Here is a 26,773-nt window from a genome sequence, read left to right as displayed (position 1 = left end):
AAAGCCATATATATCACTAATGTCTCGCCTATGGCTCAAGAGAACATTCGGTTTTGGCACACAATATCTATGTTCAGCCGATCGCCGCCCTTAATAAAATTTTGTTTTCATAGATAGTTGTGTGATAAAAGAGCAGACACGAGATTCATGGTTTGTTGTAAGAAAAATATGTCTAGCGACATACGTCGTGTCTTTTATGACCTTTCTTTGGTCGACAAGTTATTACCACTCTGGATTATTTTAGCAATGATCTTAGGAATATTGTTATCTGTTTACGTACCTTCCAGTCGAAAAGCATTTGATGGAGCTGAAATTATTGGAGTTTCTGTTCCATTAGCGGTTGGACTTATAGTAATGATGATACCTCCGTTGTGTAAAGTTGAATGGGAACATTTTTTCAGTTTTTTCAATCTGAAGAAATATTTAAGACCAATATTAACGTCGTTGATCATAAACTGGATCATTTGTCCCTTTTTGATGTTTGGCCTTGCCTGGCTTACCCTTTTCGACAAACCTGAATACAGAACAGGGATCATTATGATTGGTTTGGCAAGATGTATTGCTATGGTCTTGATTTGGAATGAAATATCCGATGGAGACAACTCGTTATGCGCAGTAATTGTACTTGTGAACAGTCTACTTCAAATTGTTCTTTATGCTCCATATCAAATCTTTTTTTGCTATGTAATAACTGGTGACTATCATTCTCAAAATTTTGGAGCAAATGTAACGTATTCCTTGGTTGCAAGGAGTGTTGCGTTTTTTTTGGGGGTCCCATTAGTTTTAGGTTTCTTGATCAGAATCATCGCTAGATCTACCATAGGAATAAAGGTTTACGAGGCAAAGATTCTTCCTTTCGTGAGTCCGTGGGCATTGATAGGTTTATTGTATACCATTATCGTCATTTTTATAGAAAAGGGGAATGATTTCATTCGAGATATTGGTTCGGGGTTACGTTGCTTTGTACCATTGGTTCTCTACTTTATGATTACATGGTTTGGTACTTTTTTCTTCTTGAGATGGTTCTTAGGACGCGCTCCTCCAAAGAAAGAAAGAGGTGACATTGCTGATGAGGACACTGAATTATTATGTGGCTGCGAAAAGCAACTTCCAAATGTTTCAGGTAAATGGATAACAAATTGTTCCGCTAGTTACACTGAGACAATCACTCAAACATTCACTGCTTCTTCAAACAACTTTGAATTAAGTCTTGCCATAGCCATCTCCATATATGGCTCCGGCAGTAAAGAAGCCATTGCAGCTACATTTGGTCCTTTACTAGAGGTTCCAATTTTATTAATTTTATGCTTTGTTGCTAAATATTTCAAGATCAAGTTTTTATGGTCTGATGTTGATGATGAGACTAGTAGTTAGTTGGTGTATTCGAAGACACTCTCAGTATCCGAATCCAGCTAATTATACTAAATTTCATCTTGATAGTTGCGTAAATCTAAATGAATACAATTCTATTCCTCATCAAAAAGATCTAGAGCAAAATAAGAACTTAACATACAAGTTTTGATGGCATGAGTTTGTCATTCATCAAAATTGTACAGTAACTTGCACAACGCATTGGCTTCTTGCCTTTAAGTTTATAATAATCGATTTTCCAAAAATTGATGATAAGAGACTTATATATAAGAGACGTCTGCTAATCCTTAACAGCATATATTTGATAAGAACCAATATAGTCGTTAAAATTAAGATTCTTAATTTCTTCATTGTTCATTAGATCAGATTCATTTTTAAATAACGTCTTCTGTGCACAATCAGATATTAAGGATCCTTCTTTGTAAACATTGAGATCCTTCTTGGTGTTGACTATTATGATACTCAAAAAGCCTGCTGCTTTGAGCCATTTCTCGTAATCATCAACGCTTCTCGCCCCAGAGACACATCCAACGTAAAAGGCTATATTATTCTTGATTATATCGGGTAGTTCTTTAACAGATAGTATGTCCGAAATAGCGACTCTCCCCCCAGGCTTTAGTACCCTATGAATCTCTTTGAAAGCTGCTGGCTTCTCATCGTCAGGGACCAAGTTTAACACGCAATTGGATATAACGACATCTGCAGTCTCATCCTGAAGTGGGATTTCAGTTATATGTGCTTCGATAAATTCCACATTGGTATATCCTCCCTTCTTAGCACTTTCCCTTGCATTCTCAATCATCTCCTTTAAGCATGTCAACTCCTATGGCCCTTCCATGTGGTCCGACCTTTTTGGATGCAAGAAATACATCAATCCCACCACCCGATCCTAAATCAACCACTGTCTCTCCTTCTTTCAAGTTTGCAAGTGAAAGTGGATTTCCACAGGAAACTCCCAAGTTTGATTCACATGGGATTGACTTTAATTCGTCAAATGAATATCCAAAAGATGCGGCGACATCTTGGTTATAGGCAGAAAATGTATCATCAGAATTCAGCTTATTCGCATGGGCCGAATAATGATCTCTTACTAGATCATATTTAGGGTTAGCTTTCATATTATGTATATTATATAATACCAACAAAATTTAAGTGAAGATTCAGATTGATAAACGCATCCGCATTATATACTCGGCGCCCTCAATTAGATCAATATTAGTGTGGCTGTGTATTGTTCTATGCTTTTCACTCTAAATATAATAGATATAACTCGTGATAACTAAAAAAAAGAGTTGGACCAGTATGTTCGTGGACTCAAGTCCCAGAACTTGTACGGCCACTAGATGAGATCTAATTCTTTGTATCCTTCGTACACATAGCATAGTCTAGCTTGCTTCCTCTTTGAACATTTCAAGTGAATAACCGTTTATGAATGCCAAATAGGCAAATAAGCAAAACTTGCACCTAGTCTTATCATTATTTTACAAATCAATTTTTCTGTAATGGAGAGAATAGTAATTTGGCAAGCAATTCATAACTGTAATCGGGCTATTTAGTGATCCTTCTGCATTTGGCTTTGGTATTCTAGAATCTTGGATTCGATATCTTTAAGAAAATATCAGCACGGAAGCCTTACGTAGCACTTACTTTGAATTTTACTCACTCCACAAAGAACTTGGAGTTAATACAGGGATCAAAGAGAGCTTTCAGCACGATTACTTATCTGCTAGCGTGTGTGTGGCGATGTCATTAACTTTATGTTATGGGCTATATTTTAGCTACAACATACACAATTGTAGATACTATCAATGTATTATAAATAAAATGCTTCTCGGTATATTTAAACGTCTAAACCGTCACCAACCGCGAACTGCAAACCCATGACTGATCTCTAATCACACGAGATAACACCAAACATCAGTCAGTCTAGCTTTAGTTGCGTTACTCTACCACATTTCCGCTATTGATCGTTTTCCCAGTCTTTGCAATTGCATTGTATACTGTATCATAGTCGACTCCTTTGGTCGTAACATCAACTGTTTGTTTTTCAAGCGAGATATCTATGTCAGAAACACCATCCAAACGCTTTAATACTCTATCAACAGCTCCAGAACATCCGGAACAAGACATAGAAACATCGAAGTGGTACTTGTGGGTAGACATCGTTAGGAAGATTAATGACAAATTGTTTTACCGAAAGAGGGCCGCGATATAACGAGACTTTATATAGTGCAAAATTGTGGCAGCAAAAACATCTCAAAAACATCCACGATTATTGTCGTTGGAACGATAATCAAGAAAGGGATTAAACTATTACTAATAGACAATCTCACAAGTGTTGAAGTTTTTCAATAGAGAAGGCATCGTGTATTAAGATATAAACACTGACAAAGCGCCAGAAATTGGTATACTCGATGGAGCGAGAATTTGGTCGAAATACAAGAACACTGTTACGGGAAAAAGAGTTGAATCTTTTGAGTTCTTTTATACATAAGGATCACTCATTGGTACCTGCTTTAATTGTCCATGGCTACAAGTCAGTAGGTAAGACTTATGTGGTAAAGAAGTTCTTAGAGACTTCACAAATAAACCATACATTAGTAAATTGTGATGAGTGTGTCACGAAGAAGCTTCTTTTGCAAAGATGCTTGAAGAAGATCAGAATTGATAGTGGTATTGATCTCACTAATTATACTCAAACCTACAACCACAAGGGTGTTGATACCAACAACATTGTGCTATCATGTGAGACCTTTGCTGGATTTTCAAGTGCATTAGATCAGTTTTTTGAAGAAACTGAATATAAAGAACCCCATGTCTTAGTTTTAGATAGATTCGATGAATGCATGGATCAAACGAACGATTTATTTGCAGCATTCTTAAGATTTCACGAGATATCAAGAATAAAAAATTTGTCAATTGTGTTTATTATAGGAACAAGAGAACCAAAAGAGATTGCTACGAATTCCGTACCCCACATATTCTTTCGCCCATATAGCCAAGAAGAGGTCACTCAAATCTTACAAGCAGAAAAGTTAGGTTTCTTTAACGTGGAAAAGTTGGACAATTCTATCGAAGCGAGGAATTTCTGGTACAAATATGCCAAATTAATAGTTGATCTATTCTTTCCATATACTGGTTCACACCTCACTTTATTGAAGGATATCTCATTAAAACTCTGGGAAAGATTTATAGAGCCCGTCGTAAGTGGCAAATATCAGCTCGGGGATTTCGTCAGATTATATAGGGAAAACAGCAGCTTATTCACAGACGAGAATGTCCTCAACAATACCTCAATCAAAAATTTCGACACTTTGCAGGAAGAAGAGTCTACCAGTACAACCAGCATGTCTGACATTCCAATCCATTCAAAATTCATCCTAATTGCTTCTTATTTAGCATCTTTCAACGAGCCTAAAAATGATCTTCATCATTTTTCGAGATTGAAAACTAAGAAGCCCAAAAAAAGAAAAGTATCCAGCTCGCCTTCGAAGGGGAAAAATTCCAAGATAGATATTGATAACAGATTACTTTCTCCAAATTACTTTGATTTGGAAAGATTGTTGGCAATTTTATCTGTCATATACCGAAACGAGTCTCTGTCATTGAATCAAATAGATAAAAATGTTACCTTATACGACGGTTTTGACGAAAAGGGAATCTCTAACCAAGAGCAAGAGTTTGCCGAGTTTAGACTTAGTAAAAACATCGATATCAATAGTCAAGTTGCTACATTAGTATCCTTAGGACTATTGTCGAGAACATCCGCTTCAGATATTCTTAATGCTAAAGTGAGATGGAAATGTAACCTAAACTGGGCTACGGTTGAAAGCATAGCAAATGACATCAAGTTTCCCTTGCTGAACTATCTATTAGACTAATTAGTAATTTCTTTTATTTATTATGTATGTCATCTTAATCATTAAATGTAATATTATCGATTGGAACGAATTCAGATTGATCTATTCTTTTCACTAAAACATTATTCTCGAAATAAGTATCTTTCCAATGAGACATTTCGTAGCTCGAATAGGGTCCATTGATGACGTTGTCTTCATTCCATTTAAACTCCCATACCTTTTCTCCATAATCTATTTCTTCTTTGTCTTCTTTGTTATCATCGTCTTCATCTTCGTCATCTATTCGTCTCTTCTTCCCTCTATAAGAGGAGTATTCTTCTCCGGTTTCCTGTTTATATAATCGCATAAGTTCTTCTCGGCTCAAAGAATAGATATCATCAATAGACTTATCCCTTGATAATGATTCACATATCTCAGTAACTTTCAAGATGACCGCTTTCTTACCTTTGTCAGCTTCCGTCAATTCATATCGCTTTTTCGATTTCTTTTTAGGTGCTATCCTTGCTAATGCTTCTAAAGGGGTCTCTGCAGGTTGAAGAACTTCAAGTAGTTCAACCAAAAGGGTGCCAATGTCAGCATATTTCTTTGTACCTTCCAATCTCTTTTCCTTCTGCGCTTTGTATCTTTCCAACTGTGCCTTTCTCGCTTTTAATATATCTGTCTCTTTGTAGTCATTATACCAGACATCATCATCATCTTCAGATTGATCTCTCTTTTCTTGCTTATTTCGAATGAAGTTCCCATCTATATCAAAATTTCCTTCTTTCGACTCATCTCTTAAATTGAAAGCTTCCAATTTTGGATTGAAAGTTTTCCCTTTCTGTATTTGCTTCAAATCCGCCTCTTCAGGATAATTGAAGTAATCTAATTCTCCTTGGCTCAACTGTCTTTCTATTGTATTAGCATCAGAATCTATAAATTTTTCGTCGTCATAATCTTCAAGACCCTCTTCCTTTTCGAAATTGTTCATATTTAACAATTCAACTCCTTCCTTATCTAATCTGTTCTTCTGTGGCTTACCTCTTTCGCTGCTATCGCTGAACATATCATCATCCGAATGATCTTCAGAAGCCTTTTCTTTATCATCATTTTGGTAATCTTCAAGCGATGAATCAGATTCATATTCTATTCCCTCAATTTCAAGCTCATTTTGCTTGACCTTCTTTCTCCTGCCAGGAATATCTTCCTCTAGGGTCCCGGGATCACCGTACTCGCTCATATTAGCGAAGAAACTTTAATTCTTGAAGAGTTAAAATGTTTATACCTCGAATCTCATCGCAAAATATATTATCAAGTAAAGTACCAATAAACTTTTAAAGCTACAACGAATACAACAGAATATATGTTAGATATAAGTATAGACTCTGAGGAGGTACTCAACTTAGAGGAGCAAAGTTATCAAAAGGGATTTGAGGAAGGAATAGCTAAAGGAGCTCAGGAAAGATATATTGAGGGCAAGGAATATGGATTGCAAACAGGATTTCAAAGATTCTTGATAGTGGGATATTTAAAGGGCCTTGCGGAATACTGGGAAGACAATATCAGCTCTTATGACCAAAAGTCATTGCCCAGTCATATAAGTCAATTGAAAGAATTACTAAACGGTGTCCCTACTTCAAATGAGGAAGAAGATGTCGCAGACTATGATAACAAGGTGAAAAAGGCTAGAAATAAAGCTAGATTGATCGCAAACATGGTTGGAGATTCACAAAGAGTGAATAATATAGATTCTTTGGTAAGAGAGGTTGGTGGGACACTACAAGTTAGCGAGAATGTCGAGGAACTTTGGTAAAATACAATGTCTATTCATCGATATATCATCTAAAAGTAAAAATCAAAGTCCAACAGTTTGCATCTATTCTCCAATGTATAACTTAGAATGCCTCCTAAGGGACAATCGTTCACGCCGATTATCAACTGCTCTCCTTTGGCGTTGTCAGTGGGACAAAAATTTAATCCAATGCATTTCCCGATAAAGTCAATTGACTGTACTCGAGACACATAGTCAGTCCTGTTTACAACTTCTTGTAATTCTACTACACCGGCATGATCTAAGCTTTCAGCCCAGCCTATATAGTCTCCGTTGTAGCTGAATTTACAATTCCTTATCGGTCCACCTAACAGCGAATCCGAACCCAAAGATCCATTAAAGCAGTTTATGCTCTCATCTGATCTCCTTTTATCCCATATCCTAATACAACCATCCTGGTTCCCCGTCATGAGTAAATGTTCATTGGATGGGTTCCAGTCACAGCTGAAACCGTAGTCTCTGTGTCCTGATAAGGAATTCGACATATTAGCGGCAACTGGTTGCCTTAAGTCCACAATAAAAGAATCTAGACAATCCCCTGTTAATAAAACTTCATTCTTGTTATGTCGGTTTAATGCTGAGCAATTAACAGCGAAGGGCATTTCTATGGGTCTATTTTTCTGTTTAGTAATGTCGACTACTCTGAGTGCCTTATCGTTAGATGCTATTATCAATTTTTCATCGTTGTCTATCGTAATATGATTCGTTATGCCATCGGTATTATGGGTTAGTTGATTTTCAATCACAGAGCCAGGGGTATCCGGATTGGAAATATCTTGTAATAAATATCCACCTTCGAAAGTTCCACATGCTAAGAACTTTGATGAGCTGCTTAAGGTTGATATCCTGCTATTAGCATTGTACATGAGCTTCCTCGAATCAATATAGCAATCCAATTTCATTAGGTTAGAGTTCTCAAGTCGAGAATAATCCGGCAGTATCCTATCTATTTTGAAATATGTCTGACACTCGTGGTCGCTACTAGAGTTTGTTAGGTTTTGTGAGTTATAGTCTTGGCAACAGCCCAGAAGATAAAATATACCATTTGATATGTCATTGCTACAAGCAACGATATTTCGGAGTTGGAAATGCGTTATGTGAAGTTTTATCCTCGTGAAAAACTTATAAAATTGGAAAAAATCCGTTTTAATTTGATAGCTCCCTATAGTTGTGCCCTTTTTAATGGTTAGTTAAACTATATTTTTTCACCACGAATAACAAATACTCACCCTCGCTGCTTCTTCGATCGATCCAGGTATATTTTGGAACCAGTTATTTCTCCCTATTCGTATCCTATCTTGCTTGAACTTCTCTTTCAACCCTCTGGGCCAAAGAACACCCTGCAAGTCATTTCTGTTCAAGCTCGAGACAGAAAAGCAAAGGTCCTCCTCTCTTCTTTTCAAAGAATTTAAAATTTTTAGAACATCAGATTTGCTAAGATGACTATCGTCATCATATAATAGATTAAATAAGAACGTGAGTGACTCAGATTGATTCATCTCATACTCATGTGTTGCTTGAATATTGTTCTCTTGCATTGAATCGACTCCAATTTCATTTTCATCTCTATCCTCTAGTTCGTGTTGGCTCCTATCAGTGTTCATGATCAAGTTTCTTGCCATATTCATTTGATCTGGCATTAAAGGGAGAGCCATCTTCCTAAATTTTGTGTTTCAAACTGTCAATATCTTTAGACTATTTTTGTATTTACGTTCGCCTGTTTCTATTCTTTCCTCTACTTCCTTTTCAAACTATTCCGATAGCTCATCAAATATTATTGTAATTATCAACTAATAATCGTAGATTTAAGTAAAATGACAGTTTAGGAAAGATTACACAAATATAAATTTACAGATTTTGCAATAATTGAATTTAGATGTATGACAGTTATTAATGAAAAACTATATGTATATTAAAAATATTAGGACTCCTCGATAAGTCCCTTAAGCAAATGCAAATCGTACGCCGAAGCGACGTTGTTGAATATGTGTAGTTTTTTCTCAAGTTCTTGATAGTTAAATGTCTCGACCCAGGATCCAGAACACTTGCAATACTCACTAAGGTTTCCAGCTCTGATCTGATTGCACTTGGAACACCTGAAATCCTGAGAGTAGAACTTGGTAATTAATTGCTGATACAGAGAGATGAGGTCTTCCTCAAGAACGACTTTGCTGTAAGCCCTGTAGCAGTTTGTGCAGTTCCATATGTCCAGGGCAGTATTGTTGCAGAAGTCTATGTCTCTGATGAAATTACAGTAGTCACAGACGACCTGAGGAAGCTTTAAGGAGGTACTTGGATTCACGAAACTGGCCTCTGGGCTAAATTCCTTTATGTCGAAAATAGCAAGAAGCTCCTTTCTTAGCATACGAACTTCGATTGTTCTTTTCCTCGACAATGATAATACCGCACATAGGAACTTTACGAGCTCTAGGGTTGGATTCTCCATGATTAGATGTGACCCTGGTAATTTTGGAAACAGGTATTCCGCTTCTAATTCGGGGTTTATGATAGATTCATTCTGTTGACGGTAAAGGCGTTCGATTCTTCTCTGCAATTGTTTTCTAAAGATTTCGGTCACGGATCCAGTTGACTCTACTTCGTCAGAACCATCCTGTAGCTTCTTCTGTCCTTTCAATATATGAGTAATCTGAGTCACTCTGGGAGTTCCCATTTGCGTTCCACCCATCAAGTTTTCAGTTTTATACTTGTTTAAGGCATCTAAGAAGATGACAAGCCAATCTTCGAACTCATTCTGGTATATTAGAGGAAGAAACTTCTGAATATGCCAATTGTTTATCGGGACTAAATCTTGTACCTCTTCACTAGTGATAACCGTGCAAAAGCGTCCGCTGTAATTATATTCGTCCATCCAAATTAGTAAATCCCAATACTTCGTGATCCGAAGATCTAAGAAATTAAATAAGGGCTTCGATCTAGCGGCTTTTATTATGTATTGGCCATAAGCATATGAGTTTTCAACCGAAACCTTAGATGTTTTAATTACTAGTTTGTTCCTATTTGCGAAGATCACGTCAGCATTCATTCTCTTAAATTCGCCCATCAACTGTAATGATGCCTTTTTTGTTAAATTGTGGACATGATAATGTAAAGCAAAATCGTAGAGTCGCGAATCTCTGCCTTGCACCCAAGTTACTAAGTTATTCATTATCGAATCTGCATTGATGCTTCCTCTTAAGGCATCGTCCCACCATTTCTTTACCATCGTTCGCAAGATAGTTAGGGCCGGAGATGAGAATGAGTCTCCTGCAAAAGCAGACGCACCATTGTTGTTATCATATTGTAAAGCATCATCAGCTAAGTCTGTACCCTCTGCGTCATTAATTAGAGAGCTTGTCAAAATTGTATTAATAGTCAAGGTTCCAATCTCGATCTCTAGACAAGCTGTCTCATAAATTTCAGGATTGTTTATCAGAGGAAAAGAGAGGATATCAAAATCTGGCTTTCTATCCATCTCAAACCCACCATGGTCGGGTAGGGGAATTGGGGACCACCATAAGATTATATTATTATCAACAAGTCTCCTTGCATACTCAATATCAATGACGTATCCCAAATTATCTGTTGTTAAATTACAAATAGGAATTTTGCTGTATTGAGACAAGGCAATCAAGTTCTTGATCCAGGAAGCTAACACCAAGTAATGATTAATGACACGCTTTCCTATCAACGATTGCCAACCAACGGCCGGTAAAGATAGCTCACGAACCTTCATCTTTATTGTCGGAAAATCCGCAATTGAAGTGAAATGCGTCAAAAGTCTTTCAGAAAATGGCGATTGAACCGCAAACAAAGCCTTGTTGCTTCTACTCTCATGTATTTTCCCGATTGTTTGATTCACCTTTTTAAACAATCTGCTTTTGTCGTGAAAATATTGTGTCTCGAATGACATTTCCTGAAAATAATCAATAATATTGTAAAGCTTCCCAATCTTCTCTTTCTTTGTTTGATAAATTTCATCGTATAACTTCGATAAATTGTTAGGTAATTCCAGAGCATTACTAGACGGCTTTAAAATAAATATTGATACAGAATGATCCCAAGATTTAAAAAGAGCGAAGAACTCATAATTGTTTGCAACTAGATGTAGTAAATAAATCACATCCATGCTAAACCCTTTCATGTAGTTGTCATTGGAAATCTTCATCAAATCTTTCATAAAAAATCCGTTTTTCAATCCTTTTCCTAACGCACCAACCTTTGTATCATCAAATCTCACCGTATTTCCTAGCTCAATCGTAGCCCTTTCTACTGCTTGGATATGACTTTCATAAAGTCCTAAAAGACTCGAATCTTGAAGCAAACTATCAACATTTCTTATTTCGCTATTAAAAACCTCTTCGGGCATAGCCAATTTGTAAAGATGTGTTCCGTCATGGCCATTTGGAAGGCTTGCATTTGAGGGCTCAATCTCGCAGTTTTGAATATTTTTTTTGGATGATAATGCAAATTTGAAAGTGGCATATACTTTCTTGGGTATATGTATAGTGAATGTATGGACTTTGCTCCCCACAGAAACGTAAACTTTAATATCGCCGGGTTTAGCATCGTCAGGTTTGTATTCCAAAATCTCCCAATCTGTTCCAACGATATTTTCAGCCTGGCGTCGAAACATATGACCAACGGTTGAACGGTGGGAACTCTCTGTGTTTGCGCCGAACAATTTTCTTCTCCTATCTCTATTTTTTGCCTGGTTCCTCCATTTCGCTTTTTGATATTGCAAAAATCCAGCATAGTCTTCAACCATTGATGGGCATTGTGCATTTAGTATGGCACTATCTTTTTCATCCTCTTCGGCATCCAAAGACGCAAGAAATTTTGCATTCTTTCTCTTACGGGATGTTACCTTACCAATTCTAGGCATCGAGATTCCAGCACTATTGTCTACAAAATCCTCTATGTCCTTAATTGCTTTCTTGTGATGTTCTAGTGCGTTGTCTTTTGAAGTGTTTTGGAAAAACAGAGATAGTGATGTCTGCTGTTTCTTATCTTCTTTTGTAATAATTTTTCTTTGCAACCACTCAGGATGAGGGACTCTTGGAACAGGGTTTTTAATATCTTGCAAAGCAGCTGGGATTGTAATGATTTTTTGAACAACTGATGCTAACCGTTCATAATAATAGCCCCAGTCTATAACGCTCCTAGGATCGAACTCCTCCAAAGAAGGGTCCTTGAGCCATTTTTTCAAGAAAACCTTTTTTTTCTCAGATGAAAATATAGAAACTGGTACAGCTCTCTCAGTGACAGGTGCTCCGATTGGCTTTGCACTTATAATATATTTACATGCTAACCCTGCATCCTTTATCATTTCTTCTCCTAAAAACTCTCCTAATCTTCGAGCTGTTGTAATGGATGTGGATTTTTGTGCACCATATTCTGCTAAACTTTTGGACATGCTTCTATTTTCACAAATGAGTTCGATTAGATCCTCGTCTTCTAACGTACCTCCTTTTGCATCTAGCACATCTAACCAATTATTAGCAACGGATGCAACTGCTGAGTAACATCCGCTTAACGTTTCTCCCTCTAAAAATAGCTTGAAGATATCTGATTGAAAATTCTTAATTAGCTGAAGCTCGCCTCTACGTTTCAATTCGAAACCTTTAAGCTCAGCCAACGTTCCATCGTCATTAAAAACTGCATATCTTTTCTTCAACCCTTTCCCTTCCTCTTTAGAAGTTGGCAAAATCATTGCTCTATATGGTCCATCAACTTCAAAAAAAATTGAGTTTTCGGATCTTGTCTTGTATTTAAAAGTATCCTCATCAACTAAGTCCTGGTATTGATGATTAGTAAATTTATTATGAACGATGTAGTTAAGCATTGAACAAGGATACTCAAGAGGTACTGTCTTGCCATCTTTGAACTTCATGGTAAAGTTTTCTGGAAATGATTTTGGTAAAATACACCAAATACCATCTGTATCCAACTCCAATGGTCTCCCTAGCCTCTCAACTAATGACCTGGCCATCTGGATAATTGTGGCACCAGTGAGGCACGTTATTCCTGCCATTTCCATCGAGTACCATCTCGAGCCTTTCCTCATAACATAACCATAGAAAGAATTAAGAATAACCTTATGTGCCAATTGCAAAGAATCATATAAAACGACCATCTTTTTTGCTTCATCCTTTGCGATAGTGTCGTGGCTGTCGATTTTAGAGGTTTTTCCCTTCCAAACCTTTGCTAGAGTTTTAAACTCATAGCGCCTATCTCTGAAATCTCTAACAGTATTAACATAAAATGGATTCTCTCTTTGGCAGACGATAGCTTCTCTCGTTACCGTCTTAGACTGTTTTAAACGATGATAAACTTTTTTGGAGTACTCACTAAGTCTTTTCTTAATCATCGCAGCTTGTTCCGAATAAGAAAGATCGTCAAAAGATCTGGGAGGTAGCCAGGGCCGTGCACTTGGGAAAGTCTCATTTTGCAAAGTTCTCTTGATCATGTTATATTCGTTCATTTCAGCTGGAAAGTACTCGCCTCTCCAAGACCAAGGTAACCTTCTATCGCAATTCTTTCCTGGTCTATTAAAATCGCATGCTGCGCAGTCTTCTTCTGATTTCATCGAATCTGGTTGCAATCTATTAGAAGTCATGATATTTGGATACATCGATGCAACATCAACGTGGTAAATCAAAGGATTCTCACATCTGTTTGGGTTCTTCTTCAATTCAAGAAGCTTTGTCTTAATATCATTGTAAATCTCATCAAAATTTTCAACATCGTCTGCTCTTTTCCCATTCTCAACCTCTATACAAAATTTCATTGCATTCGATAAGTCAGCTAATAATTCGTCGATAGCACTTGGATCTATTTTGAAGTTACTTGGTAAGTCACTACGAAACACGCCTGCTTCTAAAGATTCAACATGGCCCCCAACATAAGTCTCAGACTCCAACAAATGACCCTCGTAAAATCTTTCTATCGGATCTGAATGTTTGTTAGGTAAAATGATATTTTTTTGATATGCTTGAACCATCAACAACATCTCACATAAGGTACCAGTACCTTTTCTCAAGACTTCATCCGGATTTAAAGGAATGATAGTGCATAAAGAAAAAATAAAGGGATGAACGTATTTGTAGTATAAATAGTATGTTGCAACAGCATCTGATACAGAATATTCTGATAACAATTGGGGTTTTTCATATGCGTAGGGCGTCATAAGTTCTGGATCTAATTCGGTAGGATTGTATCCCAATTTTGCTGTTGTGACAGCTTTTAAACCCTGTGATCCTTGTGGTAAATATGAGTCTCTTTTCACCCACCTAAAGCAGTCCATATGTACACAGTATTTGGATTTGTACTCACCTTCATTATCTTTCGCAAACCCAATTTCTTCGAACATATCTAGATCATGAAATCTTGCCCTGTTCTCAACAAAGGGCCAATCGAAGAAATCACCATTAAAAGTTGCAATAACGGTCGGTCTAACATCTCTAATATGCTCAAAAAACTTTATTAATACGTTTTTCTCATCTGGCTCATTGAAGATAGTAAATATACCAGGATATTCTGGTCTTGGAGTATATTCAAAATCCTCAATGTCCTCAGAGATTATCTCCCTATTTGTGATTAAAAACCCTTCGCCATCTATCATATAAGATATCATCATGATTTGATCTACCTTTGCATCTGGAAATTTAAGGGGAGCCTTTGTTGTCTCGATGTCAAATGCCAAAACCACTGGGTCTGCAAATGCTATTTTTACTTTATCCTCTTCCAATTTTACTTTAGAATGTTTAGCATATACATTGTACCATTTACCCACTCTGATATTTTCATCTATAGATACCCTGACATGGTAGGGGACATCATACTCTCTGACTTCGTCTATCAACAAAGAAGGATCTTGGTATACTTCAGAATTATTACTGGGGTACATATTGATATCATTCATTTCGCCAGTCACATTATTCATATTATTAAAGTTCATAACTTGATAAATGTCTCTGGTGTCTCTTTTCATTTGGTTTTCCTTGATAATGGGCATGAGTAGCCTTCTAGCGCTCAACAAATCAGTAACATTATGAAATGTTAGCTTCAATAAATTTCTTTTCAAGCCAACTAAATGATTTGGAAGTGACAAATCTTCCTTTGGTACTCGCGATGTACTCTTCAAGTTTGAAACTTCTAGAAATTTTCTCAACCATTCTTCAACTTCTGATTCATGACCCGGTACGACGATTAAGAAAAAATATGGATCAAACTGAATCGTTGTTTTGAAAGAACCACCTTCTTCATTTAGAAAATAGTAATCTACTGCAGAGTACCCTGTGAGATATTCATCGCTTGGAATCGTAGTGGAATGCATGTTTATCAACCATCCTTTTAAAGGCTTATTACCATCGTTATCTCCATGTGATACTCTCTCAAATCCCATTAATGCGTCTAAGGCGTCGATTCTCGATACTAAATCCTGTTTTTGAATTGAATCATTTAACATTGGATTATTGGCCACATATGGATCCAAAACTTCGTTCCTCTCTTTCTTTCCAGGCTTAAATTCTGACTTAACATTTCTAACAAACCTAGCAGACGAAGAACCTTTGATATTTGTTTTTCGTAAAGTTGTAGCCATTTATAATTTAGTTTTCTTCTTTACTCTACCATTCAAGTGATTAATTATGACGTAAAGGCCTATTTATAAGGTTACTTTCTTCAAGAAAACAAGCGACTCAGTTTCAATACGTCTTATCAACTAAAACTAAATTAAAATGCTATGCCCTCTTTTACTTGTCTTGTGGTGGCAGTCACTCCAATATTCACTAGCTAAGATTAATCTATGGTAGCACCAAAACGCGTTCATTAGGCAAAAATATCGAAGAGGACAATACGCGTGTAATCACGTGTATGATCATATGACCAAATACTAAGTTAATTCTGCATGTAAATCTTGAGATAGCAGGGTTGCGTTTATTTATGCTATACAAGGCTCAACTCGATGAGCATTTTATGCGTTCTTCACTATTAAGACTTTCATTCTTTTCATTTTCTTCATCTTCCCATAAATAAAATGACTATACCCTGCACAACAACCGAATATAGAAATAAAAATTGAATTCTAATCTTCCTTTGCTTAGCTGTGACACTATTAGTGGCAGTTCCATCAATACTATTGGGCAACACAAGGAACTTTAATGATCTCATTAAGAAAACAGCCAAGTTCGTGATTAAAAAAAAGACAACTGGGTAATATGTAAACCATCCATTACCAAACAAGTGCTTCCAGCAGAGTAATACTATGATAGATACGTATTTGTAACCCGAGAAACTAATCAAGTCCCAGATTGAGCTCTGTGTTGAACAATTTAATAAATAAAGTCCAACTTTAAAGATTAATATATCTAAGAACGAACAAGCGACTGTCTGAGATGCTAAATAGCCGAATACTTGAGGATGGAAGTCACCTTTCAAGCCTTGGAAACAAGCCCAAAGTAAAATGTAGGTGACAAAAGACATCAATGGAATATAAAGATCAGGTGCGTTCACATCGTACAGCGGTGTGGCAAATTGTAACAGCGAGCTCGAGTCTCCTTGTATATCTGTTGTAGATAATCGACCCCAGGTCTTGTTGTGATAAGGAAAGAGTACAATGAGGAGTTTGCGAAGCACGTAAGAATTGCTTACCAGGAAATAGTATTTTAAATCACTTGTTCCTCCTATAAACAGTCCAAAATTTTGTTGGATGTATTGATTAGATGTATTAAATCCATTTTTTGCAAATTGGGAAGCCAACGCTGCTGCAGGGTCGTTCAAGAAATTGGGAAACTGGCCACCTTGGCCAGCATTACCACCTATTCCAGCTCCATCTCCACCAGGGCCATCTCTCAGACCACTCACTGCACCTTGCTGTTGATACCCCTGTTGAACAAAGTTCAGTTGTTGAAATCCCGGTTGTTGTTGTTGCTGTTGTTGTTGTGGATGTTGTTGCTGCTGCCTGCCCTGTTGTTGGTAACCTTGTTGATAAGCCGCATGATGGGGTTGCGGGTGATGCAAATTCTGTTGATCATACGCCAGTGGCAGATAAGCCTCGGTATTCCCATACGGATTATACATCACTGTAATCTAATTCGATTGACTGAGAATTTCAATGGGTGAATTTATTATCAAGAATAATAATACCAGCTAATACTTTTTAATCGATTTTGTGCCCTCAGTTTGTAGATTACCAAATATGGAAATATATGAGAAGGACCATGATCGCAATTTTTCAGGCGCAGTCGCAGATGGGACTAGTTTTCTAGAAGGAAAGCAACTACTCAAAAACTTTAGCAAGATGTATGTGGCACGCATTGGCTCAGAATAAGAACTTTTAAGAGCAACATAATATTCTCTCTAAACAAAATAATCTTTAAGTAACAAGTCATCCAATAAATAAGGTTAGCAGCTGTTCTATACTAGGAACATCAATTTCTGTTCTATATTGGGAACATCAATTTCTAGGTTCTATTAAAAAAAGAAGATATGGTTGCAGGAAAAGTATTTGTCGTTTCAAACAGATTGCCTGTCACCATTAAACGGTCTCCTGATGGAAAATATGATTATACAATGTCTTCCGGAGGTTTGGTTACGGCTCTTCAAGGATTGAAGAAGTCAACTGAGTTCCAATGGCTAGGATGGCCAGGGTTGGAATTGCCGGAGAATGAGCAGGAGAAAGTGAACAAAGATTTAAAAGAAAAATTCAGCTGTACAGCCATCTTCTTGAGTAATACCATTGCAGATTTACATTACAATGGATTTTCGAACAGTATATTGTGGCCCTTATTCCATTATCATCCTGGAGAGATGAATTTTGATGAAAATGCTTGGGCTGCGTATATTGAAGCTAACAAACAGTTTGCGGAAGAGACAGCGAAGCAAGTCCATGATAATGATATGGTTTGGGTTCATGACTACCACTTAATGTTATTGCCCCAAATGTTGAGAAGTTTGGTAAAAGATAAGAATAATATTAGGATTGGTTTCTTCTTACACACGCCATTCCCATCTTCCGAGATATATAGAATATTACCGGTTAGAAAAGAGATCTTGGAAGGTGTATTGAGCTGTGATTTAATTGGATTCCATACATATGACTACGCCAGACATTTTCTCTCGTCGGTATCGAGAATTGTTTCCCATGTTGCTACTTTGCCTAATGGAATTGAATATCAAGGGAGATCTATTAGTATCGGTGCTTTCCCTATTGGTATTGACGTTGATAAATTTTTAGACGGTTTGAAAAAACCCTCTGTCATTGAAAGAGTGAAGCAACTAAAGGATAAATTCAAAAATACGAAAGTGATTGTCGGTGTTGATAGATTAGACTATATTAAAGGTGTTCCCCAAAAATTACATGCTTTCGAAATATTTTTGACTGAAAATCCTGAGTGGATTGGAAAGGTAGTGTTGGTTCAGGTTGCGGTTCCATCAAGAGGTGATGTGGAAGAATATCAGAGTCTTCGGGCCACGGTCAACGAAATGGTCGGTAGAATCAATGGAAGATTTGGCACTGTGGAGTTTGTCCCTATTCATTTTATGCACAAGTCTATTCCATTCGATGAGCTTATCAGCTTGTATCATATCTCTGATGTGTGTTTAGTAAGTTCTACCAGAGATGGAATGAACTTAGTTTGTTACGAATACATCGCCTGCCAGCAAGAAATGAAGGGGGCCTTGATATTGTCTGAATTTGCAGGAGCAGCGCAATCATTGAATGGCGCCATAATAGTTAACCCATGGAATACTGAGGAACTTAGTGACGCCATCAGAGAGAGCTTGACACTTCCCCAGGAAAAGAAGAACGTGAACTTTCAAAAGTTATTTGATTACATCTCAAAGTATACCTCTGCTTTTTGGGGTGAAAGTTTTGTTAAGGAATTGTCTAAATGCTCAGAACAAAAGGCTATCTCTCACAAATGAAATTATTCGAACTATTTAATATCTACTTTAGAGTTTTGTATAATGCAATATGGATATAATCATAAATATGCTTCTAATCATTAAGTTTAAATGCTTCTAATCAACAAAGTCTTCATACAGTGGCCTCTTATTTAAATTTGCAAGACTAAACCTCTCTAAATTCTCTGCAGTAAGAGCCATTTCAGTCTTTCCGTTTTCTTTATCACTTCCTCCACCTTCAAGAAGTATCTGCTTCGATGCTTTATTATCCAGATTTGACTTTGAAGAGTCCATTAACTCTCTTTTGGGAGCTTTTGTGGAGATAATTTGAGGCTTTATTCCCATCTTAGCCAATAATGAATTATTTCTATACAAGTTTGAAATTCCTGGAGAAGTCGATCTTGGAATGATTGTGCTCTCAGAATATAATACACTTTCTGGTAAATGGGATTTATGAGAGAATACAGGTTTGTTATTCTTCTTTGGGGGATCCAGTTGTCGTTTGCTCACCGTTTGCCGATCCAAATTCTCCTCTTTCTTGTAATGTGTAACATCTTCTTCAAAATTTTTTGCGGAATTAAATGCAGACATCAAATAAGGAAGCTCACTTGTGATTGATGTCTTTTGGAGCAAACTAGCAGACATGCCATCGTCATTTTCATGATTATGAAATTTACTGGCTTCGCTGTTTTTAGTAATTGAATGAACCATTGGGGACTGGGAATAGTTTGAAGAATATAGGTATGATGCGCTATCAGAATTATAAAAATCAGCGTCTTCCATCGAATTATGCAAAAATGAACTTTGGTTCAAATGATGATCATGTGGGGAGTCTGGCGAAGGAGTATCATCATATTCTTCGTATTCGTCATCTTCTTCTGTCTCAGGTAAGAGAGCTTGATCAAGGAACGCATCTTTCATTTTTTGTAACTTGAAAGCGTTGAACATTTTCTCCATGTCATTGATCACGGCCAAACATTCGTATTTAAGTTCCATATCCTCATCCTCGATAGAGCTATTCAATTGTTTCAAAATACTTAGTATGAATATTTTATACGACGATATCGTACCATCATCTGTACTTGCTGACATCTCTTCTAGTTCTTTTCCGATGCCAATTAGTTTCGCTATTGAATATGAAACCGTCAATTTATCTGCCAATTCAGCTTTTAACTTAACATTTTTCAACAAAAGCGAAGAAAGGACCGTACCACTATCCGATATGTATTCAATAGGCGTTAAGCTTCGTACACCTATAGTGATATGATCTAGATCGACCGAGATTCGTGTCAACTTCTGATTTAAATCTTGCGATATATCTAGCACCTTTTCCGCTATGTTATTGTTGAAATTCTTAATCAAATCATCTGTATTGGTGAAGTGTGTGTCACTGTTAATGGTAAGAGACATAAATTCCCAGCTCTTGAGCTGCAAAGATATTTTCTCTAACCGCTGAAGAATCGCAAAGCTCTTGTGGCATAGCTTTGATATCCTCCGCTCAGTCAACGGGAAGCTGTCAATTAGCCTAATAAGTTGATTAGTCTTTTCTTTCTCTTTGAATAAGTCATTGTCTTTAACTAGATCTATGATCGGATCCTGATACGCTTCGGTATCTGACATTAAACTCAGAACGGTACTTTTCAATGTATTCCTAATAAAAACAAAACAAAATGAAATGAAAAAAGACCAAAATCGTTTGAATCCCTAACTGTGATAATATGACCTCGCTAGAAGCTCTATGAACTAAAGAATGCAATTTTTAACTTGTTTTTTTATTATTTTAATAAAGATTTTTGTCTATGTTGAATATTGCTTCTTAATACCGATTCTCTCAAATCAAAGTATTCCTATTAAAGCCTATATCGCGTTTATATGCACACTACAATTCTATAAGATAACCCAACTAACAAAAAGCAAGAAGGATCTCAATGAAGGAATAAGGTATAATGACGTCCCAGTAAGTTTGGTCACTATAAGCTGCCTCTTTTTAGTCTAAAAAAATTGAAATCAAAAAATTAGGAGATATATAAAAGTTAAAAATAGCAAGTCAATTTTCTTCGTACTGAACCCTATGTCTCATTAACTCGTACCATTCATCAATGTTGCCGTTTTCATGTAAAGCGACTATGATAAGCGTCATATTGTCAAAGCCGATTCCAGTATAGCTATTTGCCATAAGTAGGCAATCGTCTAACACGAACTCGATAATGCGGTTCAAAGTCCATCCTAATCCAAGCTTCTGCCTTATAACCTTGACGAGCTGGCCGTTCTTATAGCAATCCCATATCCCATCGCACGCAAGAACTATGAACTCAGGGGTCTCGTTACTCAAGTCATATATCATGAAATCAGGCTCTGCGGTAACTTGAAACAACTCTGGTGGAAGAAGAACAAGTCCCTTTCGGTAGAACTTCTTATTTTTCATTATGTACTTGTTGTGTGATCCACTCAAGTATGGGACCTTGAATTTAAAGTCCCCCAAGGCTCTTGATAATGCTAAAATCTCGTTGATCCGATTGTTAAGTATGTATCCGTTACTATTTTCTATTCTAATTCTCTCGTTCATAATAGCAGGTTTATGGTCGAAGGAAAGTGTTTTTGCCAGGCCATTTACCGATAATATACATCTTGAGTCACCTGTATTAGATACGATGATATATTTCCCTTTCACAATTGTAGCAATTATCCCGGTGGATCCACAGTTAAGCGTGTTGGGTAATTTGGAAAGATCATGATCAGCCTTGAAAAACGAGTCCTTTATTAGTCGTATATAGTCGCCTAATTGAAGTCCTTCGGACTCGTTAAGAATCCTTAAGATCCGTCTTGGCAAATTCTCACTGAGGTATTCAGCACAATGTTTTCCTCCATGACCATCAAAAACTCCAAACACTGCCAACGACTCGTCTTCGTTTACTCTTACGTCGTGTGCGTCTTCCATTGACATCCTATACCCTTGCATTGATCCAATAGAATAGGACAACGTTTCATGATCCTTATGATCAAGTGTTTTATCTTGAATTGGATGCGATAATAGCTGACCCATAATATATTTTCAAAATGTCTAGCTCTGCCTCTTCAGTATTTGACACTTTGTTACTAAGGAGTCTAAAAGTAGAAGGTATCGCGACATTCATTAACCGAACCATCGCGACGTTTCTCGCGACATTTGGAGATAGCAATGAGAAGCGTGGGGCATTGCAAATTTAAAGTGTTGCCATAGTATCTCTTTTAAATCTGGTCCAATAACTAATTTCACAATCTAAATCGAGATGATGCTACCAAAGATAGATAAACATTCAATTGATGGTGATTTGAACTATGTCGCTCCAAAATCATTTCCAATTGGACCATTCAAGAGATACAAGAAGAATCCGATATTGAAACCGAACCCAGACATTGAATTTGAAAGCGGATACTTGTACAATGCGACTGCAATTGTAATTGATGACAAGGTATTTCTACTCTACCGTGCCCAAAACAAGAAGAAGACCTCTTCGGTAGGGCTTGCGTGGTCAAAAGATGGCTTTAACTTCACTAAGTATCATAAGCCTATCATTGAACCTACGGAGTCTTGGGAGCTGATCGGAGGCTGTGAAGATCCTCGCATTGTAAGAGATAGTGTCAGTAAGCTATTTATCGTTACTTACACAGCATTTGATGGTAAAACGGCAAGACTCTGCGTGGCTACATCAGAGAACTTGTTTGACTGGACCAAGTATCCAACGTTTGTCAGTCCATCATGGAGAGATGTTGCTTTCAATTCCAATCACGAGATGCTAATAAGAAAGGATTGGCTGAAGTCTGGTGCTATATTCACAGAAAAATCAAAGGATGGCCATTATTACATGATTTGGGGTGACTCCCACTTATATTTAGCATCCTCCAAGGACTTGATCCACTGGAAGCCTTTATCAAACAGTTTTCAGCATGCTCAATTTACAAGGCCAAAATTAAATCACGAAAGCAAGCTTATCGAAGCTGGCCCTGCACCGTTCAAATTAGATAATGATAAAAATCAGTGGATCTTTTTCTACAATGCATGCACTAATGGAGGTGAAAAATTGAGTGCAGAGACTTACTCTATTAGTGAGATGTTAATCGATTACGATGATATCAAAAGTGGTCCCATTGCAAGACTTGATAATCCTATCATGGTACCTGAATCGAAAAATGAAGTTGATGGACAAGTGAATAAGGTAGTCTTTTGCGAAGGAATTGTTCAATTTCATGATAAATGGCTCCTTTATTTTGGACAAGGCGATTCTGAACTCGGTGTCGCGGTTGCAGACGTATAGGGTTGAGAATCATACCAGATAGATAGTATTATACGTATTGTTTTCTTTAGAAGCCAAAAATTTCAAAATCGTTAGGACTAATATTGTAATTTTTTTACCCCTGTTTCCATCTTTCCATCAAGTATTTGATTGCTTGTTATTTTAAGGAACCTTAATATGACAAAAAAGATGTAAAAAGATCGTAGTTTATATTACTGCGCAATATGAGAAAAATATATTTATATTTCTTCTAAATCTTATTAACTAAATACTTGCATTTAATAAAAGAAAAAAAGAATTTATTCTTATGAGTCAAGCTAAAAGAAGGAATTCAACAGCTACTTTAGACTTGAATGCACCCATTAATGACTTAAAGCCTCTACGAATAGCTTTCCTCGGAGAAGCGAGAGTGGGTAAGACATCAATAATAGCTAATTTAACATTAAAAACTTTTAATGAAACTTACTATCCAACCCATAAAATCAATACTATGATGTTCAATTATGTTCCTAACTCATTCATATCTCGTGTATTGTTAGATGAGGTAGAATCTAAGAATGCATTTCAGTACATTGCGAAACAAAACGATATAATTCTTAGCCCGGTGATATATGGTGCCTACACTAAGCTAGTGAACGCTTCAAAACCAACTGAGGTTCTGAATGCTCTCATTAAGTCGAAGAATGATTATTTCATTGCATATAATTATTTAAACGAAGCTGGACAAAAGTATGTGCCTCCGCATGTTTCGCCAATATTAGTTGAATTAATCGATACTCCAGGTTTCAACCCAGATCAAGTTGTTCCCTTTCTTGAAGCCTCACTTTATATCAATTTAGACAAGGATATTTTGAAGAATTTGGCGAATGAACCCAGAAAATCTGTGTCGACGAATCCTCTTCTTGTCGCTAGTGGAGCTAGTGAATTGAATGGGAATGTCGATGGGTACTACCTTGTATATAGCTCTATTCCATCGACACATCCTCCACTGTATGACGATGTTGTCAATGAAAACCTTTCAAATTCGAAAAATGGCTCCTCCACAAAACCACTGGTAATGAGTTGTGTAGACATGTTGAAGGTAATTAAAGGTGCCTTGGATGAAGCCTGGAAAGAATACTATACTTTCAAAACAAGATGGGATCAGGGTAAAGAACAGGATATATTTTCATTGTCATCTGCCTTGAAGAATATGTGGACACTGAAAAACCTTTCGGAGGTTGAAGAAATGAGACAAAATCTTAGAAAGCAAATCACTCTAATTGACAATTCAACCGATCCAGCAGACCCTAATTGTCCGCCCCCAGTTTGCATCATCTGTACCCATGCTAATAGTCCCTTAAAGTCCCCAATGCTAGTGGATGAAGGAAGAAAGTTGGCAAAGTCATGGAGTTGTGGGTTTGTGGAAATAGATAATGTAAATGATGATATAGATAAGGTTTTGGCTATAATGATAAGGGAAGTCCTTGAAAGAAAGAAGCTTAAGAAGAAAAAATGAACTTTAGTCTACACCAAAATACTTTCTCATGAGAAATAACTATGCCAGGAGCATTATCAATTAATATAATTTCTCTTGATCTCTATTAATCTTATCTATTATGAATTAACGTCAATATATATACATATATATATATAGATATATGTATAGATATAGATATATCGACTGAAGGACGGTATTGTATATTAGATCTTTATTAAAAGTAGTGTCTTGACCGACAATTGTATATAAGAGTTTGAGTGTTATCAGCTGGAATCACAATTATCAAGTAAATGTAAGAAATATTCACAATCAAGACTCCAAATGAAGTATGCAACGGCGACTGTTTGAATGTCCAATTTGTAATCGGGCCCATGGAATTAATGATTCAAGTATATTGTTATGCCAAAATTGTAGGAATGAATTTCAAAGCATCAAATTAGAGTTGGATAAAAACATACTTATAAATCAATTTAACAAGGGCTGTATTGATCATGTTTTTTCTGTAACCAAGGAGCTTCATATGGGTAAGAAAGTGCCTTATGATGATACTTTTCCTGAGGGATTGGATAATGAGATGTTAGTTCCTTCATTCAATTCTATCAAGACCTTGGCAGTACAGTTAAGCAAATTAAAAAACTTAAATTTGATGCTCAAGATAGAGCTCATCAAAAGGTCAGTGGAAAAGTTCGAAGGCAAAATAAGTAGGATTTCCAATGAGATCTTGGAAGCGGAACAAGCATTAAGAAATAGAGAAACATCAGTAGCTGATGGCAAAAAAGAAATGATCATTCAATTTGACAAACTATCAAGCTCACTTCATTCTAGTATTGAGGATTATCAGGTCAATAAGATCAACCAGATCGAAAAACAAGCGATAAAATTGCAATTCCAACATTACATGGTTCTAAATGAAATATTTTTTTCAAAAGGACCAAATAATAGACTCATGTTTTATAGTCAACCCATATTAAAACTAGAGGGTTTTTTGGGATACAATATATTATCAATTAATCAGTTCTTGGAAAATTTAATAATACTACAATGCCATTTGTCTGACTTATTTAAGGCAGACTTACCATACATTAACGAATTGAGATCATTTTTACCAAATTCGGATTTCTATACATTGATCAAAGAGAAAGAAAAAAGCATGCTAGGAGATGAAAATGAAGAGAAGGAAGTTGAAGAGGTAAAATCAAGTCCCGCCGAGACAGAAATAAAAAGTAATAACCATCAAAGGGTGATTAAGTTAGGTGACAGAATACAACTTCCATTGTCATCCAAGACGATTAATAACCAAAGGCGAGCATCCTTGTTACGTACTGAGACTCCTCAAGTCCGTCAGAAAGAACCTGAAGAGTTCAATGAGAGACCTGTTTTGTTTAAGAGCAATACAACGAAAAGATTAGTGATTGTTCCCCATAAAATCTTGAATCGACCGTTCAACAAGTTAACTGTGAAGGATTTCTTGAAATTTCTTCTTGTCGTTGTCAAGATATTATCAAATTTCAAAACCTTTTTCTCTTTTACGGTTAATAGCTCCCTGACCTTAGAGGAAAGCAATGATTTTGACTTTGAGGAGATATTGCTCAGGCTTCCCAACATGCATCACTATTTCGAGAAACGACTAGCTCAGTTAGACGTCCATTCATACCTGATAACCCCAAATCTCACTTCAACAAGTACAGCGACTTCAACATTATCAGAGGAATCTTTTTCATCGGCTGAGAGACCAGAATTGAAAACTCTAATGGAAAATGTCTACAAACTAATGATGAACGGAAATGACCGCAACTACGATAATTCTTCAAATGGATCTCCAGATCCACCAAGTTTATTAAAGGACTTGAATCTCAGCGACCTTATAGCGAATCAAGCAAAATTCCATCTTGGTGACTGGGATATCGTAAGTAAAATATATTAATATAGCTGAATACATATGGTTCACGTGTACTTATCAGTCTACTCTGTGTAAATTTTGTCCCTAATTATGGATGAACGAGATTTCACCCTTATCGAGACTTCATTTTATTGAAGTTTCTGTATTAGCTTAGAAGCATCACTTCTACGTTGA

At 36.6% G+C, this 26,773-nt stretch overlaps 17 protein-coding genes across 17 annotated transcripts; 8 read left to right on the top strand and 9 right to left on the bottom strand.

Moving 5' to 3' along the window:
- Positions 1–147: 147 nt before the first annotated feature.
- On the top strand, positions 148–1,374 carry ARR3 (Arr3p; the record flags this gene model as incomplete). Its single annotated transcript, XM_062956390.1, has 1 exon — positions 148–1,374. One exon carries the CDS (start codon positions 148–150, stop codon positions 1,372–1,374), a length of 1,227 nt encoding a protein of 408 aa, XP_062812897.1.
- A 277-nt stretch (positions 1,375–1,651) lies between these two features.
- PRCAT00006252001 (uncharacterized protein) lies at positions 1,652–2,173 on the bottom strand (the record flags this gene model as incomplete). The annotated part of the gene is made up of 1 exon (XM_062956389.1): positions 1,652–2,173. One exon carries the CDS (start codon positions 2,171–2,173, stop codon positions 1,652–1,654), a length of 522 nt encoding a protein of 173 aa, XP_062812896.1.
- An 11-nt stretch (positions 2,174–2,184) lies between these two features.
- Positions 2,185–2,403, top strand: PRCAT00006251001 (uncharacterized protein; the record flags this gene model as incomplete). Its single annotated transcript, XM_062956387.1, has 1 exon — positions 2,185–2,403. The coding sequence occupies one exon, from the start codon at positions 2,185–2,187 to the stop codon at positions 2,401–2,403; it is 219 nt and encodes a 72-aa protein (XP_062812895.1).
- A 909-nt stretch (positions 2,404–3,312) lies between these two features.
- ATX1 (copper metallochaperone) lies at positions 3,313–3,534 on the bottom strand (the record flags this gene model as incomplete). The annotated part of the gene is made up of 1 exon (XM_062956386.1): positions 3,313–3,534. One exon carries the CDS (start codon positions 3,532–3,534, stop codon positions 3,313–3,315), a length of 222 nt encoding a protein of 73 aa, XP_062812894.1.
- A 251-nt stretch (positions 3,535–3,785) lies between these two features.
- On the top strand, positions 3,786–5,252 carry PRCAT00006249001 (origin recognition complex subunit 5; the record flags this gene model as incomplete). The annotated part of the gene is made up of 1 exon (XM_062956385.1): positions 3,786–5,252. One exon carries the CDS (start codon positions 3,786–3,788, stop codon positions 5,250–5,252), a length of 1,467 nt encoding a protein of 488 aa, XP_062812893.1.
- A 34-nt stretch (positions 5,253–5,286) lies between these two features.
- On the bottom strand, positions 5,287–6,450 carry PRCAT00006248001 (U5 snRNP complex subunit; the record flags this gene model as incomplete). The annotated part of the gene is made up of 1 exon (XM_062956384.1): positions 5,287–6,450. One exon carries the CDS (start codon positions 6,448–6,450, stop codon positions 5,287–5,289), a length of 1,164 nt encoding a protein of 387 aa, XP_062812892.1.
- A 123-nt stretch (positions 6,451–6,573) lies between these two features.
- On the top strand, positions 6,574–7,023 carry PRCAT00006247001 (ribosome biosynthesis protein; the record flags this gene model as incomplete). The annotated part of the gene is made up of 1 exon (XM_062956383.1): positions 6,574–7,023. One exon carries the CDS (start codon positions 6,574–6,576, stop codon positions 7,021–7,023), a length of 450 nt encoding a protein of 149 aa, XP_062812891.1.
- A 29-nt stretch (positions 7,024–7,052) lies between these two features.
- PRCAT00006246001 (uncharacterized protein) lies at positions 7,053–7,943 on the bottom strand (the record flags this gene model as incomplete). Its single annotated transcript, XM_062956382.1, has 1 exon — positions 7,053–7,943. The coding sequence occupies one exon, from the start codon at positions 7,941–7,943 to the stop codon at positions 7,053–7,055; it is 891 nt and encodes a 296-aa protein (XP_062812890.1).
- Positions 7,944–8,246: 303 nt separating this feature from the next.
- On the bottom strand, positions 8,247–8,696 carry PRCAT00006245001 (uncharacterized protein; the record flags this gene model as incomplete). The annotated part of the gene is made up of 1 exon (XM_062956381.1): positions 8,247–8,696. The coding sequence occupies one exon, from the start codon at positions 8,694–8,696 to the stop codon at positions 8,247–8,249; it is 450 nt and encodes a 149-aa protein (XP_062812889.1).
- A 266-nt stretch (positions 8,697–8,962) lies between these two features.
- Positions 8,963–15,643, bottom strand: POL2 (DNA polymerase epsilon catalytic subunit; the record flags this gene model as incomplete). Its single annotated transcript, XM_062956380.1, has 1 exon — positions 8,963–15,643. One exon carries the CDS (start codon positions 15,641–15,643, stop codon positions 8,963–8,965), a length of 6,681 nt encoding a protein of 2,226 aa, XP_062812888.1.
- A 416-nt stretch (positions 15,644–16,059) lies between these two features.
- Positions 16,060–17,121, bottom strand: PRCAT00006243001 (protein transporter YIF1; the record flags this gene model as incomplete). Its single annotated transcript, XM_062956379.1, has 1 exon — positions 16,060–17,121. The coding sequence occupies one exon, from the start codon at positions 17,119–17,121 to the stop codon at positions 16,060–16,062; it is 1,062 nt and encodes a 353-aa protein (XP_062812887.1).
- A 408-nt stretch (positions 17,122–17,529) lies between these two features.
- TPS1 (alpha,alpha-trehalose-phosphate synthase (UDP-forming) TPS1) lies at positions 17,530–18,966 on the top strand (the record flags this gene model as incomplete). Its single annotated transcript, XM_062956378.1, has 1 exon — positions 17,530–18,966. The coding sequence occupies one exon, from the start codon at positions 17,530–17,532 to the stop codon at positions 18,964–18,966; it is 1,437 nt and encodes a 478-aa protein (XP_062812886.1).
- A 96-nt stretch (positions 18,967–19,062) lies between these two features.
- PRCAT00006241001 (uncharacterized protein) lies at positions 19,063–20,565 on the bottom strand (the record flags this gene model as incomplete). Its single annotated transcript, XM_062956376.1, has 1 exon — positions 19,063–20,565. One exon carries the CDS (start codon positions 20,563–20,565, stop codon positions 19,063–19,065), a length of 1,503 nt encoding a protein of 500 aa, XP_062812885.1.
- A 427-nt stretch (positions 20,566–20,992) lies between these two features.
- On the bottom strand, positions 20,993–21,988 carry PTC4 (type 2C protein phosphatase; the record flags this gene model as incomplete). Its single annotated transcript, XM_062956375.1, has 1 exon — positions 20,993–21,988. One exon carries the CDS (start codon positions 21,986–21,988, stop codon positions 20,993–20,995), a length of 996 nt encoding a protein of 331 aa, XP_062812884.1.
- Positions 21,989–22,214: 226 nt separating this feature from the next.
- On the top strand, positions 22,215–23,240 carry PRCAT00006239001 (uncharacterized protein; the record flags this gene model as incomplete). Its single annotated transcript, XM_062956374.1, has 1 exon — positions 22,215–23,240. One exon carries the CDS (start codon positions 22,215–22,217, stop codon positions 23,238–23,240), a length of 1,026 nt encoding a protein of 341 aa, XP_062812883.1.
- A 286-nt stretch (positions 23,241–23,526) lies between these two features.
- Positions 23,527–24,717, top strand: PRCAT00006238001 (uncharacterized protein; the record flags this gene model as incomplete). Its single annotated transcript, XM_062956373.1, has 1 exon — positions 23,527–24,717. One exon carries the CDS (start codon positions 23,527–23,529, stop codon positions 24,715–24,717), a length of 1,191 nt encoding a protein of 396 aa, XP_062812882.1.
- Positions 24,718–25,027: 310 nt separating this feature from the next.
- Positions 25,028–26,623, top strand: PRCAT00006237001 (uncharacterized protein; the record flags this gene model as incomplete). The annotated part of the gene is made up of 1 exon (XM_062956372.1): positions 25,028–26,623. One exon carries the CDS (start codon positions 25,028–25,030, stop codon positions 26,621–26,623), a length of 1,596 nt encoding a protein of 531 aa, XP_062812881.1.
- Between the last annotated feature and the right edge of the window lie 150 nt (positions 26,624–26,773).

This window comes from Priceomyces carsonii, assembly GCF_900007245.1.
Source record: "Priceomyces carsonii strain CBS4050 genome assembly, scaffold: Debaryomyces_carsonii_scaffold_7, whole genome shotgun sequence".
In the NCBI taxonomy this organism is placed as follows: domain Eukaryota; kingdom Fungi; phylum Ascomycota; class Pichiomycetes; order Serinales; family Debaryomycetaceae; genus Priceomyces; species Priceomyces carsonii.
This window is presented reverse-complemented; position numbering and strand designations above follow the sequence as displayed.